Raw genomic sequence first — 17134 nt, forward strand, 5'->3', positions numbered from 1 at the left:
AAGATACTGAATGTCAGTTTTTGACTCTTCTAAAGCATAAAAATAGCATCATATGTTTGCAGATATTTAAGAAACATGCCAAGTGAACATCCTTATTTTTCTGAAAAACAATGCTGAAGTCAGATATTCTGCTCTGAAAATGTGTTTTCCGTGCCGGAACGCTGTGTTTGTTTTGGTCATTTAACCAGCTCACTGCCAGTTTAACCAATTATATTTCAGTAGCCTGGGTTGCCTTGCTGGAAAACAGCATATTTCATTCATTCAGTCAGAAAGGCTCTGAAAGTGTGTGAAATGCGACCTCTGGTGGACAGTAGCAGACTCTGAAATGAGACGCAGATTCAGAGTTCCACATGAGGTTATTAATTAGCAAATAATATAAATATTACGAACGTAAACATTAGGTGAGCAGGTGATATTGTAACTGTGTGTCCTAACAACACGCTACATGCCAAGAAACGCAGTGATGAGCAATTTGGCTGTTTACACCAGACGAAATTTAAATAGAGCCATTCAGAAGCACAGAATATGCACTCACTGATGAAATGGTAAGGTTTATAATCTAATTAATAGATATTAACCCTCTATAACATTATTAAATGTACATGCTGAATCACTGATATGTGTTTAGTTCTAAAGTTCAATTTCAAATGCTTTATTTTATTTTCCATATCTGAGCTGAACTATCTGCTGCTGCTTCTTAGTAAATGACAATAAATGTGATGTAAAATGGCATTCAAACTCACATTATTGACATTTAACACTGAATAAAGCACATGAGGTGTACCTGAGGTGATCATTGTCAGTTTTCTGTTGTTCATCTGTGAGAAATTGAAGCCGTTTCTAATATGTCAATTCGAGGTGTTGGTTAGGACAAAAACCTTTTAATATGGTAAATATTCCCTCTATCAGGTGCCGTTGCTTTTTGTTCAGAACACTGTTTAAATCACTCGCTCCTGTCCTCAATCTGGCAACATGCGCTTGCGTTTGTTTTGAGTCAGGAGTGCAATACCTAGTTCAACCACTGGGTGTCAAACTTACATACTGCACCTTCAAATTCAGACTTCGCAAGTTTGATATGGAAAGCAAACTCCCGAGGACACGGGTAAATCTTCAAAGGGAACAGTGAAGCTACTTTATAACCTCATTCACATTACCCTCGCTACATTGTTTCAATATATTAACGATAAAATGAAAACATGATATGAGGAACTGCCCATTTTCATTTTGATATTAACTTAACAGACACTAATAATGTTGAGGCGTCGTGTAGCTTCATATTTATATGAGCGTCATCTTCACTGTATGCATACTTATAACAAAATGGAGCCTATAACATAACTGCCTCCTTTCATTTTCATTGAAAAATATGAAACATACCCTGTCTCTTTTGCTGAATATCAGTTTTAATAATCAATAAAGGCCATTATAAAAGTATAACATACACTAAGTTTATACAATATAGGAAATAAAGGCAACCAATCAGTCAAATGTGCAGAATCAGTGTACGTGGTTACATAAATGAATATATTAACTTATCTTTGCAGTCAGCCAAAACAGATTATCTGAGAACAAGTGATAGATTCAAAAGACAGAAGAGTCGTTAGATAGAGACAAGATTAATTAAATATCACAGTTAACAACTATAGTGAGATGAGATCCAGCGGTAGATCCTTGATGAACTGTCCGACGTGTGGTGCTCTCACCTGGGGAGGTGTGCTCAAAGCACCCGCTGACTGCCTGGAGATCAGACGTCTGCATATGCTGCAGCGCATGCCAGAGTGTGTGTGCAGTCACGTGATGTGCGTTTTCAGAGGTATAATGTGGATGGAGAGCGATTCAGAAACGCTAGATGAAACGCCAGTGTGGACGTGGATCGCTTTTAGTCTAAAACTAAAATGTATTTGTGTAAACGGGGCCTCGGTCTGTATGATTCAGAATTTCGACAGGTGTTTGATTGCTTTACCTTCACCCAGTCCTCCATGTCTCCATCCTCGATCACCTCCAGCATCTCATGCTCGTCAATGGTGAGTTCATCGGGCTGTGAAGCCTGAGAGAAACACACAGATATGAGGATACTGTGCAACGATACCACGTGACAGCAAAACACAGCGATCATTTTAATAATCTCCCCCATTATTTAAAGGACAATTACTTCAGTTTTAAAACTCTTAAGCAGAATGATGAGGGAAAAAAGGTCACATTATTTTAATTAGAATACAATTACACTGACCCATTGTAAACACAATACAATGCAACCCTCACTATTAAACCATTTAACTAAGACTTTTAACTCAATTACTTCCTAATTTGGTGTTTATAAACAGTTATTAAGGTATTAGTAAGGCTATTAGGTAGGATTAGGGATGTAGATAAAGATTATGCAGAATATGTGCTTTAATAAACAGCCAATATCTTAATAATATGCTAATAAGCAACTACTAAACATTGAGAATTGTTTCCTATATGAAAGATTTCGCAAAATCAAACAGAATGCATTATAAAAATGCCAACTGTGACTATCAGTTGGATAAAAAATATATATATTTGTCAGTAGATTAGTTAGGGATACATGCTATGCAAATGGAAGATTATTAATATTCATGAGGCGAGCTGCTGAGAAAGCTGAGAAGGGAACGGTGATGAAGAGATGTAATCTTGAGGTGATGTTATTGCTAACTTTGACATGTGGTACAGGACACAGGAGGGGGCCAGATATTTGAGAATTACTTCAACGGGGTCGTGTTTATGACGGCAAAATCAAAGTTACAAATTCCAGAGTGAGATTTCTTTAAAGATCTGATTGTCAGATAGCATAAGCATAGACTAGCTTTTTCAAACAATGTCAACTCTGTAAAAAGACACTGAGACAGAGTTAAGTATTATTTATATTTGGTTATATTACTTATAAATACTGTGAAGGTTTGTAATTGTAGTTATTTTAGATTTAGCAACATTTATTACTTTTCAAAATGTAGATTTGAGTTTTAGTTTATTAGGTTTAGTAAATTTTGTATTTTAGCTTTAACTTAGTTGCCAATATTTAGGTTTTGCATTCTTTATTATTATATCAACTGGTAAGTTTTACAAGTCTAATAATTCTATAAATAAATGATCTAATAATTATATAAATTTAATAATTATATAAATAAATGGTTTAGTTAGCAAAGCACCCCCCACATTTCAGATAATGCCTTTGTTTATATTAAAACATTTCAAAATATTATAAATAATATTATATTACATTTCTAAAGGAGCTATTTTGTACCTGTCGATAAAACATATAGCTTTTTTATAAATAAAATAAAAGTAGGTACACTTATTTATTTAAATATTTATAATTTTTCAAGAGAACTGAATGCATGCTTTATTATAGAAATATTGTATAGAAAGGTAATATTTTTATACAATCCATTTAAGTTCAACTGTAATTAATAATCTTTTTTCAGTAAATTATGCATACAGTTGAGTTGATAAATTATAAGTATTATAAGTTCAGTTGATAAATGATAAGTTCAGTGGATACATTATAAGTATTTAAATTATGAATACAGAAAATATACAATTATAAAAATATATATCACTATAATCACACACACACACACACACACACACACACACACACACACACACACACACACACATATATACATTACATTTACATTTAGCAGACGATTTTATCCAAAGCGACTTACAAATGAGGACAAGGAAGCAATTTACACAACTATAAGAGCAGCAGTGAACAAGTGCTACAGACAAGTTTCAGGTGTGTAAAGTCTAAGAAGCAAAGCATTAGTAAAAAATTTTTATTTATTTATTTATTTTTTGGAGAGAGAGAGAGAGAGAGAGAGAGAGAGAGAGAGAGAGAGAGAGAGAGAGAGAGAGAGAGAGAGAGAGAGAGAGAGAGAGGGCACATATACACATATACATATACGTATATATATATATATATATATATATATATATACGCCCTGTTTATTTTATATAAATATAAATGTATATGAATACATTATAAAAGCCAGGTTTTACATAGTTAAATTAAATTTAAATGTATTATAAATACATAGAAAGTAAGAACTTATTAAAATATAAATATTATATAATATATTTTTTACTTTTATTTATAATACACTACACATAAAATTGTCAGTAAATGGTAAATATTAAGTTTTATACACATGCAAACTACCATTTCTTTTTGTTTTACACTTTAGTACACATTACACACATGGTCTCTAATCCACAGTCAAATGAACATGAGTAAATATAAACCCAAAATCAAACAAAAAGTTCTTCAGGGGTAGTTCATGTGTCAGTGCTCTTTGGATAAGGAATTCATTAAGATAAACAATGAAATTGTTGTAATATATTGTTGTAATATGTTTATACATAACATTGTATGCTATATATAAACAAACTGCTAAAATTTTAGCTAAAAAGCCAAGGGGTTATCCTCATTGAAACTGTATTGCACAACAAAAATTACTAACATTCGACAGTTTCTTATTTTATGCTGACGTGTGTTTAATGTATAAAATATTTAATGATCTTGCACCACCACCCCTAAAACAATGTGTGATTGTTGGCAAGGACAATAGAAGACAGACTAGACTATCGGTTAGAGGTGATTGTTCAGTTAAACTTAGGAGAACTGCTTTTGGACAATCAGTTTTTTCAGTTAAAGCAGCAGAAAGATGGAATAAAAAACCAGTGTATATCAGAGAGAGTACCACTGTTAATCATTTTTAAATTGTTCCTAAAATTTGGCTTAAACAAAATCAGATATGCAGCCACTGATTTGATTCCATTTTATTGACAATGATGTATTGTATGTATTGTACTTTAAGTGTATATTGTATTTTTTTTTTACTGTTAAATTTGTTACAACTTCCTGCCCAGGGACTACAGATGTAAATTAGCTTTATAGCTAATTTGGGCACAACATGTCATTAAGTAAAGTAAAGTAAAGTAAAGTAAAGTAAAGTAGGTAAAGTAAGTAAATAAGTAAATAAATAAATAAATAAATAAATAAATATATAAATAAATAAATAACTAAATAAATATCATAAGTCCAAAGCACTCGAAAAGTGGAAAAAAATTAAATGTGCCTTGGACTTATGATTTCTAACATGAGTTGGTGTTTTTACCTTGTAGGAGTAGATGACTTTGCAGGTGAGCGGGTAGTTTCTCAGCGTTCCTGAAGGACTTGAGCTGCTGTCGTCATATGTCTCCATGTTCTCCTCTAATTCTTCTCCTTCTTCTCTGTCTAAATCCACCGTGGTCTACAGAAAAACACTACAATGAGTGTCACGACACCAGCAAACAGCACAGATCGCTTGTTTGTTCAGTTCAATAACCTCAAAAATGTTCGCCTGAAGATTAACAAACCACAGGATTTAACAATAACTAGCCCCGCCCACCACTAGCCCCGCCCATCCATCTGATAAGACAATCTCATTGGTCAGAATGAAGATCATGAGACTATTTTTCCCAAAAGACAAAAACGTGGCAATTGAAGGGTAAGATTGTGAACACTGGAACTGGACACTCATACCTCCACAGGTGTAGCTCATATAACCGGCTTCAACCGGTTATGATAATGGATATGAAAACTGATCCCGAGTCAGTCAGTGAAGGTCAAAAGAACTGGAGTTTGAAGCAGGAGAGCAGACGAGGTCATTTTAATATGCAATGCAGTGGGCGGGGCTACAGAGTAACAGACCACGCCCACTGTTGACATAAAACAGCTCTTTGATAAGTTACGCACACACACTTATCTCAACACTACGTAGTCCGTTTTATCACCTCTGACATGCATATTTCCTGATCTGTACACAATGTGCCGTATACAATCTGTCATCTGACGCTTACTGTAAATATCAACTTATTATGACACGACTGGGAGATATTGAGTGAGTAGTGATATTTATATGGGATATAATTTAAGTAACATGTTTTTAAAGATCTCATACTATAGATCATACCATATGAGCCATAAAAGACTGAGGTTTCAAATAAGATGCTCAAATATATTTATGTATGTATGTGTGCTTATATATTGTGTGTATGCGCTGCAGGATGATGTGAGCTGAATATTAAACCACATACGCAGGTCAGTCTGTCTGTTCTGTCATTTGAAAATACTCTGGTTTCTCTGGATTCATGGGTTTATGTGAAATGTAATACTTGTTTTATTTTTATTTTAATATTATTTGATCCAAATTTCAGTTTAAAATATGGTCATTTTGTGCCTTTCAATAATAAATAAGAATTCATTAGAAAAATAAACGCTTTCATCTTTTGTTGTGACTAAAAAATAGGTTGGTAGTATTGATTTAAGATGTGTTCATACCATAGACTGTAAAATATGTGGACGGAGTATCCGTGACGTCACCCATAGGTTTCTGAAGAGCGCAAATGAAGCTACAAGTAGGCGCGGCCCACCGTCGCCATTTTGTTCGCGCGTCATCGCACCCACGGCGGGATACCAAACAAGGACAAAGAGGCGGAGAGTGAGCGGAGCTACAGACACCTGCTGGCACTTTGCTTAGACGTGGCAGACAAACTTTACTTTGGGAGAAACACTTGATACTCTATTACCTGCGACTTGTTTGTGTTCTGATCACATGTGCTTGGCTGTACACTATATCAATAAAGTGTTTAGACTTTTAAAAACACTGTAGTAATACACTGAGCCATTAAACATTGTTATTATGACGTTTTTCTACAGGAGGAAAACGCGAATTACTTCCAAACACTTCAGATATAGTGTGTGTTAGTAAATGCAAGACTATTGATGAACTCCAGCATAACACTGTATGATAACGCTTCAGATGACTGTTCTAGAGCCTACAGCTAATCAATCTGTCACATTCTGGAGGGCATTACAGCTCTAAAGAAAAATATTAATGATAAATGATCTTAAATAAAACAAATACATTTATAGAGATGGTATACAAGTATATAACTTTAAGAAGTTTTTAAGAAGAATTTAAGAAATAAGTCTAAAAGGCAGCTGACTGTGTAAAGCCACATAAAACAAGACAAAAATACGATGAATATGCCGAGATCAGTGGCTAATCTGCCGGATTCAGCTGAGGTGAAGTGACGGTGACCAGCGAGACCTAGCTGTCACTCAAGTGGCCACGCCCTTAATTATGCAAACTTAATATAACCTAATATAAAGGAAATGGATGAGTTATAAAAACATTCACCCCCCTCACAGTTGTCATGGAGGGTAATAATAGCTATATGACCCAAAATGGTTCTTTGTACCAGACTGTAAACACCTTTTTTTCTGCTGTAAAGTTGGCCATTCTAACAGTGGGCTCAATTGCAATTTGCTCTATTATGGAGCCAGGACTAGCGGAGTTTTGATGAATTGCAGTTTCAGCTACTTCCGTATTGGCTTCCCGAGGGAGAGCGGGAGGTTGCCGCTTGGTTCATACAAGTAGACAGATTGCTTTGTTCTGAAACAGGGATTAAATTGTTACAATGTTGCTCTTTGTTCTTGGTGCGGTTCGCTTTCACATGGCAGAGTTTCTGGTGCTTTCACACCTGTGGTTCGGTTTATTTGGTCCGGACCAAGGGCAACAAATGATACACTGTAGCATTTCTCTGCCATTTTGGGTCCTTTTCACACCACACTGATTGCTTTGGACCGAACCAGTTGAATAGAACCAAAATGCAGTCATGTGACAAAATCCACATCACTCATTGGCCAGATACTATTGAACATATTTCCTGAACTGCTTTTCGATTGGTCAGAAATTACATACGGGAAAATGCCAATGAAACTCCCGCAAGTAAACAAACCGGCAGAAACAAAATGTCGCTGCACTGGCTGATTGTATCCCTGCTCATAGTATACTATATAGTTTGTGTAGATCACTTTAGACAAGCTATACATTGAGAATGAAGCACAGCTGTGGCTGGAAAACAATGTTTTAATGCATTGCAAACGGCAAAGGCGTTAGGAGGCGTGAATTAGTTTAGCTAAACTGAGACATGGTTATCTTCTGGAAACAATCCATCAGGTAATGTTTTTCCCTCTCTCTTTCTGTGTTTACAACTGTTGGTAAAGCACTGTCAACAAGTATTTTTCCTCCAAACCCCATAAGATGGGACAGAACATCGGGTTATGGCAGCTGGATTAGTCCAAAAAGGTGCAGTGCTTTTTGCAGTTGGGTCTGTTTTAGTTCAGATCATATTCTCACCACAAACGAACCGCTCCAGGGTTCATTTGAAAGCGTACCGAGACTACCTTTTCAAGTAGATCTCGGTTCGCTTTTTTTGGTCTGCTTTTGGTGCGCACTCGACTGAGATTGCTACATTCACACCAGCCCAAATGAACCACACCAAGAGAGAAACCGAACTCTAGTGCGATTCAACTGAACTAAATAAGGCAGGTGTGAAAACACCCTAAAAGTACCAAATAATTAAAACAAGTCACATGTGAGTAAACTCTCCTAGACATAGTGACCAAAAATAAATCAGAGGTAAGACTTTCTTATACATTGCCATTGGCTAGAATTATGCATTATAGGCTTTACATTATAGAGAGAAATACCTGGTAAACCAAGACTGCTGACATTTTAGTCGTTTGAAATAATGTAAGAAATAATATCTAGAGAAATAAGTCTGTAAAACAGCAGAAAATGTACTGGCAGCTTATTACAAGGTTTTTGTAAGTGTAATATACAACACTAAAACAGACAATACAGCACTTTAAACTATTACAAATGCTCAAAAAAGTCAATTTGGCAAACTTTTCAATGTTAAAAGTTGTTGGAAGAATGATCAAGCTTCCATAATGCAGTTCAAAAGCAGAAATAAATGGGGAAAATAAAAACATGAATCACAAAATACAGAAAACTCCAGTGTGTGTGTGTGTGTGTGTGTGTTCAGTGTGGCTCACCGACAGCGAGAGCTCGTGGGCAGTGATGGTGGGCAGAGATGCCCAGCGCTCGTTCTCCAGCTCCTCCATCACCTGATTCATGGCGCTCTTCAGCCACGTGTCCACAGAGACCCCGACCTGACGGAGGAGATCAAGACGAGCCTCCGCTTTTAGCTTCACCGTCTGAAAAACACACACACATGAACATGAACACACGAACACACATGGAAAGTCAGAAGAGGCATTAGTTGATTCACTTCAGTCCACTGCTGGTACTGCTTATTGAAACTATTATAAATCCTTCTCACTGACTAAAGCAGAAGATAAAGAATGAACTGCAAAATATCCAATGCTTAAAGCGAGGGTTCATTTCTCATTACTGTGCAAATTAAGTCTCCAGACTCATCCATTTACAGATGACAAACAGCATTCAGAAGCCTTTCATTTCCCTGCAATTCTGAGGGGACAAACATTTTCCAAAGAAAAATTCAAGCGTAATTAAACTAGCAATATTTGCAGATGAGTAAAGCCCGACTGCTCTGGTGCCGAGAGAAACTTCATCTGTTATTCTGTTTGTTGCTTGTCATCCATTAGTTCTTAATGGGTTTATTAAATAATTAATGCTCTGTAGGACCTAATGGAGAATGTAGATCACTTGGCTTTAGGAGTTTGAGAAGAAAGAGGAAGAGTTTGATCCTGCTTAGTCCCTTTATTCACCAGGGCTCACCGCAGCAGAATGAACCGCCTACTTATCCAGCATATGTTTTACACAGCAAATGCCCTCTCAGCTGCAACCCATCACTGGGAATCACCCATACACACACATAAACTTCGGACAACTTAGTTTATTCAATTCGGCTTGTTGGGGAAACCCTCGCAAACACGGGGAGAACATAAAAACTCCACACAGAAATGCCAACTGGCACAGTCGGGACTCAAACCAGCGACCTTCTTGCTGTGAGGTGATCGTGCTACCCACTGCGCCACCGTGATGCCCTGATTTGGTTTCATGCCTAAGTAAAAATCCTCTACCTTTTTTTTCCCCAAACTCACTTACTGATTTGGCACTTGCATGTATGAATATTCAAATTTGGTGGGAATTTATTAGTTTCAAGATATGGCGAGATCCGTTTAACAAAGAAATTAACAAAAGGAGTTGTTTACCTGATATTAATTCTTGTTTTATGACAAATTGATCAAACTTAAGATCGTTTTATTTAAATATAAATAAAAATAAATATATTTCAAATCTAATACAAGTAAATAATATAAATACATCATATCTAATATCAATTAATTACAAATAAAATAGCTTTTATTATTAGTTACATGAGTATCACTAATGATTTAAAGTAATTTTAAGAAATAATAAGACATTTTTTTTTTTACAAACAAATTTTACAAACTGTAAAATGTTTATGTATAGTGCAACTTGTACGCACGCACACGCGCACACACACACACACACACACACACACACACACACACACACACACACACACACACGCACATATATATATATATATATACACACATTGGTTAATGTTAATTAATGCATTTACTAACATGAACAAACAATGAACAATACATTTACTACAGTATTTGTTTATGTTAGTTAAATACAGTTGTTCATTGTTAGTTCATGTTAACTCACGGTCCATTAACTAACGTTAACAAGCATAAACTTGGATGTTAATAATGCATTAGCAAATGTTCAATTATGATTAATAAATACTGTACAAGTATTGTTCATGATTAGTTCATGTTAGTAAATGCATTAACTAATGAACCTTATTGTAAAGTATTACTATATATTGTACAGTGTGTGTGTGCGTCTATATATATACTATATCCTATATATACACTACACACACACGCACACACGCACACACGCACACGCACACACGCACACACGCACACACGCACACACACACACACACAGTTGAAGTCAGAATTATTAGCCCCCCTGTTTATTTATTTTCCCCAATTTCTGTTTAGCGGAGAGATGATTTTTTTCATATTTAATCATAATAGTTTTAATAACTCATTTCTAATAACTGATTTATTTTATCTTTGCCCTGATAACAGTACATAATAGTTAACTAGATATTTTTCAAGACACTTCTATACAGCTTGAAGGGACATTTAAATGCCATAACTAGGTTAATTAGGTTAACTAGGCAGGTTAGGGTAATTAAGCAAGTTATTGTATAATGATGGTTTGTTCTGTAAAATATAGAAAAAAAAAATTGCTTAAAGGGACTAATAATATTGACCTTAAAATGGTTCATAAAAATTTAAAAACTGCTTTTATTCTAGCTGAAATAAAACAAATATAGATTTTCTTTAGAAGAAAAAATATTGAGACATGCTGTTAAAATTTCCTTGCTCTGTTAAAAATAATTTGGGAAATATTTAAAAACAAAAACAAAGGGGGGCTAATAATTCTGACTTCAACTGTATTTATATATTATTTTTAAAAAATATAAATATAAAAATATTTCAATTTTAATATACATACATATACTGTGTGTACATTCATGTGTTTAAATCTTTGAAAACAGATTTATTATGTGTAAAACAATTTTACATCTTTTAATACATTTAATAAATAGTAAGAACGTAATACACAGCAAGCACTTTAAACACATGTAACAAATCCTTGCTAAATTGTAAGTTTCATTAGTTTAAACAGATGCTTTTTGATAAAAAAAAAATAATAATAAAATGTTACTATTAAAGCTCACTAAAGTAAATCAGACATGCCAACAACGGAATCTGGTAAAAAAAAAAAATAGGGAAAATAAAATAAAACCAATTTCACAGGGCCTTATTTATTGTGTTGTTTGAAGTCTGACATCTCCAGATCTTTGATTGCACGTAAAAAAATCTAAATATCGGCAGAATACACTTCTTTAAAGAATCAAGAGCTCATATGAAGGCACATGACACATGTGTCATTCAGAAGTAAATTATTATTCCTGTAATATCTAAGATGTGAGGCAGCGCCAGCAGAGGGAGCCGCTGAGAGAAAACACAACACACATCTCACCTTACAGGACACACACATCACATCTATCACACACACACATCAATTCACACAGTAACAAAACTATGGAAGCATGAGTAGCACAATGATAGAATGCCATATGCGAAATGCCAATGCAACATGTTAATGCATTTCTGTATTTCAATTAGCATTTTCCAAGAGACATATGTGCAATGGCTGGTGCAAAATGACAATGAAAATTCTATTATATCATTTGCTTTAAAACACACTTTTAATATATAGAAGACACATTCATGACCTTTAGGACATTATTTCATCGCAGTTTATGCACAATTATTCTTTTAAGATTTTATAATAAGTGATCCGGTAACAGTTTAAGTAACAATCTATGCTATTACCTAAACATTAACCGCATTAAACTGCTAATAAGCTGCTAATTAATAGTTAGTAATGTAGTGGTCGGGTTTAGGTATTGGGTAGGATTAAGGATGTAGAATAAGATCATACTTAATAGCTACTAATAAACAATTAATATATGAACAGTGTTTCCTCTAGGATTTTTTCCAGCTGTGGCGCAGACCTTTTTACACCGATCTACTAACTACCAGTGGTGTTATTTCAATGATAAATGTCGTGAGCGCAGTATTACGAGTCGAGATTGCATTCATGTAATAGCCTACAGCATGCGAATCTCTTTGCTTGCGCGCTGATTCCCTCTGCTCGAGCTTCTTTTGCGCCCTCAAATATGCGCTGCTCAAGCGCAGACAGTGTTGCCAGATTGGGCGGAATTTATTTTTGCGGGTAAAAAGTGACAGGCGGGTAGTGAAAATTTGGGCGGTTTTGCAATGGTGTACCCGCCAGCACCGGTCTGCCCTCATAAACCTGTTTTGCCCTCCCAAAGAGATGCCATAGCCCCCGTTCTTCGCATACATATGCTTAGAACAGTGTATAAACGCTTGTGATCTCGACAGCTTTTGGGCTGGAAACAGTCAGCATCATCTGGCAACACTGAGTGCAGATCTTCTTGTGCGCTCTCAAATAAACGCTGCTGAAGTGTGATTTAGTGCGTTTATGTAGTGAGCATCATTTCCAACATTTATTAGATTTGCTAGGAATATTTATGAATGTCTCCAATAGACCTACAGAGCAGTATTAATGCGTCCTGAAGTAAAATGAAACAGATATACGTCGTGTTAGCTGGCCTCACGCGTCACGCACCTGTCAGTCAGTCAGTCAGCACGTAACCTTAAAGGGTTAAACAAATGACGCACAGCACTACTACGGTCGGCTACAGAAAAGTTTGCGCTGTTATAATTCACTTACTCTTTAATACGTTTTGGTGCGATTATCACCCGCTATTAAAAAAATAAAATGTTTTGAATAAGAAGCTGTAATTTAGCCGTGGCGGGATGAATTTTGGCATGGCGCCCCGCCATGGAAGAATGAATGTAGCGGAAACCATGCTGAATAATAGGTGATGGCAGTAAATAGCATGAATTGTGACTTAAAGGGTACCTAGTTTGCAAAAATCACTTTTATAAGGGCTATAAACACACTAGTGTGGAAGCAGTCTGTGAATTTATTCAGCTTCTAATGGTAAAAATGTATTCATTTTATTTTTTATAATCAGTGTTAGGATAACGTGGTATAAGTAATTACTTTTTTAAAGTAACAAGTAATATAAGGCATTACTTTTAAAATAAGTAACATTATTTGAGTTACTTTTTAAAAAATATAACATAAGTGACTTTTTACCGTGCTTAATTGGCTTTTACAAATATATGTGGAATAAAGAGGACCTTACTCAGGTTGAATCACCCACTCAATGAGAAAGTGTGCTGCGAAGGAACCGGCAGTCGGCTCGCACTCATCATCATCATCAGGTCTCCTTGTTCACAGCACTTGAGTCTATGTACTGTTCTAGTAACTGAATAACTCAGGATATTGGTTTATTACCAGTTTGCGTTTATCTGCACAGTTTGTCTGTTCACACACACTTTCAGCATCACATGATCTCTTATGACAAAATCACATGACTTTCTAAATGTACATTATTATTCAATGTATAAAGCTCAAAGATTTATTTTGATTTGGGAATGTTTTTTATCGTCTTATTATTAAACATTTTAAAGGTTTAAAATCTGTTTTTGCCTTAATATAAATTATTTCATGTTAGTACTCTTAAGCTTTATTGGAGTGTTTATCTCAATGCACAGTGAATTTACTTCACTATTAACACAAACCTACAACAGTAGCAAACACATTACTTTACATGCTTTCATTAGTCTGTATATACAGCATGTATAGTTCTCAAAATTAATTTTATCCTACATTTGTTTAAAGGAAAATGAAGGTGTAGGTCAGGGGTTGGGAACCTATGGCTCGGGAGCCACATGTGGCTCTTTGACCAAAAATATGTGGCTCTCCAGCTGTCTGCCTTCAATAAAAATGTAAACTGTCACTAAAAATCAGTTTCCTATTGAAGATATAATTAAAATGACCTTTTCATTGTATATTTTTACAGCAAAATGAATAAGAATAAAAGGACATTTCAACCAATACACATGTGCAGTGCTGTGGATTAACTTGAATCGGACACCAATAAAGGGTATGCAACTTACATTTCTTTGGTACCCTTGCGCACGTATATTCAAACAACATTCAAGAGTGTTGATGGCGAAAAGAAAAACAATTCTCTAAATGATTCTTTCTTAATACATGGACTTGCTCATCATGTGATGCTTATATATGCCCAATGGCTCTTTAAATAAAATGCTTTTGGCAAAAAAAAAAATGGCTCTGGTTCCCGACCCCTGGTGTAGGTTCTATAGGTGGTTGTTAAATGCAGAGCTTCTCTCTAAAATAGGTGAAAAAACACCTGCAAGTTCTGAAAGAGATCAAACCTTGGCCAGGTAAGGTAAAGTAACGCAAAAGTAACTCAAAAGTAATATAACGCATTACGTTCCATAAAAAGTAACTTTTTGGGGGGAGTAACTCATTATTGTAATGCTCTTCATTCTAAAGTAACTTTCCCCAACAGTGTTTATAATCACACTTGATTAAAACAGTCTGCAGAAACACTTTGATTGACATTCTCCATCTGTACGTGTCATCAGAGGGGGAAAGCCCCGCCCATTAGTGATGATCTCTCATTCTAATTAGCATAGGATGTTAGTCTTGTTTTTGAATCTGCCACTATGCTGACACACAGGCATTTGTAGCTCCGCCCCTCTTTTGAAAAGAGCACAATCTCATTTGAATTTAAAGCGACAGTCACCAAAACTGCACACTTAAGATCAAAGCCTGAAAGGGTCAGTTTCAAAACATTATTTGAGTGGTATTTTGAGCTGAAACTTCACATGCACACTCTAGGGAGATCATAGACTTATTTTACATGGGGCATAATAGGTCCCCTTTAATATAAAGTGCTATTAATTTATGGCATCTTAGCATTTCCATTTTGCTATGTTCCAAATGTAAAAATAGGTGGATGGAAACAGCTGGTGTGTGAGAGTTCACCTCTGCTTTTCGGATGTTCTCCTTGGCTTCTTCTATCCTGAACTCCAGCTCATTTCGACTCTGCTCCGTCGGTGGAGTCCCGAGAGTCTCACATTCCTCCAGAGCCTGAAAGAAAGAAGAAGAGAAGCACAGAATCAACTTTAATTTAACCTCAGGATCACTGCACATTTCACTCACACAATCCTGAACAGGGCCGTGCACAGGGGGGAGTGGCCTGGTGGCTAGAGCCACTGCCCCTCTGCCCTCATTGGCTGAAGTGCCCCTCTCAGCCTGAAAACCCCTCCCTCCCCCTCCAAAGCGTCTGTGCCCCGCTCCTCCACTGATTCCGGTAATCCCCCGCGACTTAGCATGACTGCCGCGACCGTCACCAACCCTAAGAGCCTGTGCATGGCACTGATCCTGGACCTCCAAATGTCCCCACATGTATAGCAATACCAGTACATTTTGACCTTTGGTGCCCATCAGTAAAACTGCTCAATCACACAGAGTGAGGTGTTTTGTCTAATTGTTTGCTGTGAGTGTTGAATTTAGGGGATAGTGGGAGGGAATATTCAGTCTGTACAGTAATGATAAAAATCAATGCGTTTATGAGACTTCCTGCTGTACAAGTGTGTGTGTGTGTGTGATAATGTGTGCTCCTCTCACCCGTTTGTAATGGATGATGTTCTTGTGTTCACGAGCCACACGTGTGGCCCATTTCCTAGCCTCTTTGTTCAGACTGTGTTCTTCAGTGGTTCCCGTCTCCGATTCAAGCTGTCGACTCTGAAACACACACACACATTCACACGCACACGCACACGCAATAAATGAATTAATCAATCAACTCAATTACAAATTAGATACGGATGTGAAAAGACATCAGAAATTACAGGTAAAAGATGACAATGTAAGAAATGTGCTTGATTCTTTAATGTACTGACAGGAAAACGCTTCTTTAGTTTGTTAAAAAATCATCAAATTAATGAGAGTAATTCAGTTTAACCCTTTATAGAGCACTCATTTTACTGAGTATTTCACTTTTAAGACTAGACTTTCATGACTTAAAATAATATCTAAATATTGTAATCAGTCTAAATGAAGTTACCGTATACCAGATATCTCATAAATTAAAACAAATGTCATAAATCAATCACAAACAAATACAACAATTTACAAAAGACACTCATTAAATCATCATTCAATGACTTTATGATGCTGAAAATACAGCGATGAATTGGAGAAAAAAAATACATATAATATTCTTCAGACAAAAACTGTTTATTTTTACATTGAATTATATTATATTATATTATATTATATTATATTATATTATTTTTAATTATATTATATTATATTATATTATATTATTTTTAATTATATTATATTATATTATATTATATTATATTATATTAATATTATATTATATTATATTATATTATATTATATTATATTATATTATATTATATTTATATTATATTATATTTACATTATATTATAATATATTATATTATATTATATTATATTTATTTTATATTATATTATATTTACATTATATTATATTATATTATATTATTTTATATTATATTATATTATATCATATTATATCATATTATATTATATTATATTATATTATATTATATTTATATTATATTATATTTGATGTATTTTTTACTGTTTTTGGTCACACTTAATAAGTTTCCTTCAGTTATTGTATTTGCCACCATGAGCAAACA

At 35.0% G+C, this 17134-nt stretch overlaps 1 protein-coding gene across 2 annotated transcripts in view; it reads right to left on the reverse strand.

Moving 5' to 3' along the window:
- The window catches only part of LOC130245230 (F-BAR and double SH3 domains protein 2), a 198939-nt gene that overhangs the window by 16693 nt on the left and 165112 nt on the right, over positions 1-17134 (reverse strand). For both annotated transcript variants that reach the window (XM_056477849.1, XM_056477850.1), the window contains 5 exons: positions 16068-16184; positions 15423-15527; positions 8915-9076; positions 5145-5279; positions 1964-2047 (listed from right to left, as the gene is read on the reverse strand). In XM_056477849.1, the coding sequence (XP_056333824.1) occupies positions 1964-2047; positions 5145-5279; positions 8915-9076; positions 15423-15527; positions 16068-16184 (603 nt within the window). The remainder of the gene's footprint in view (positions 1-1963; positions 2048-5144; positions 5280-8914; positions 9077-15422; positions 15528-16067; positions 16185-17134) is intronic.

The sequence above is a fragment of the Danio aesculapii genome, chromosome 18 (genome assembly GCF_903798145.1).
Source record: "Danio aesculapii chromosome 18, fDanAes4.1, whole genome shotgun sequence".
Taxonomy (NCBI): domain Eukaryota; kingdom Metazoa; phylum Chordata; class Actinopteri; order Cypriniformes; family Danionidae; genus Danio; species Danio aesculapii.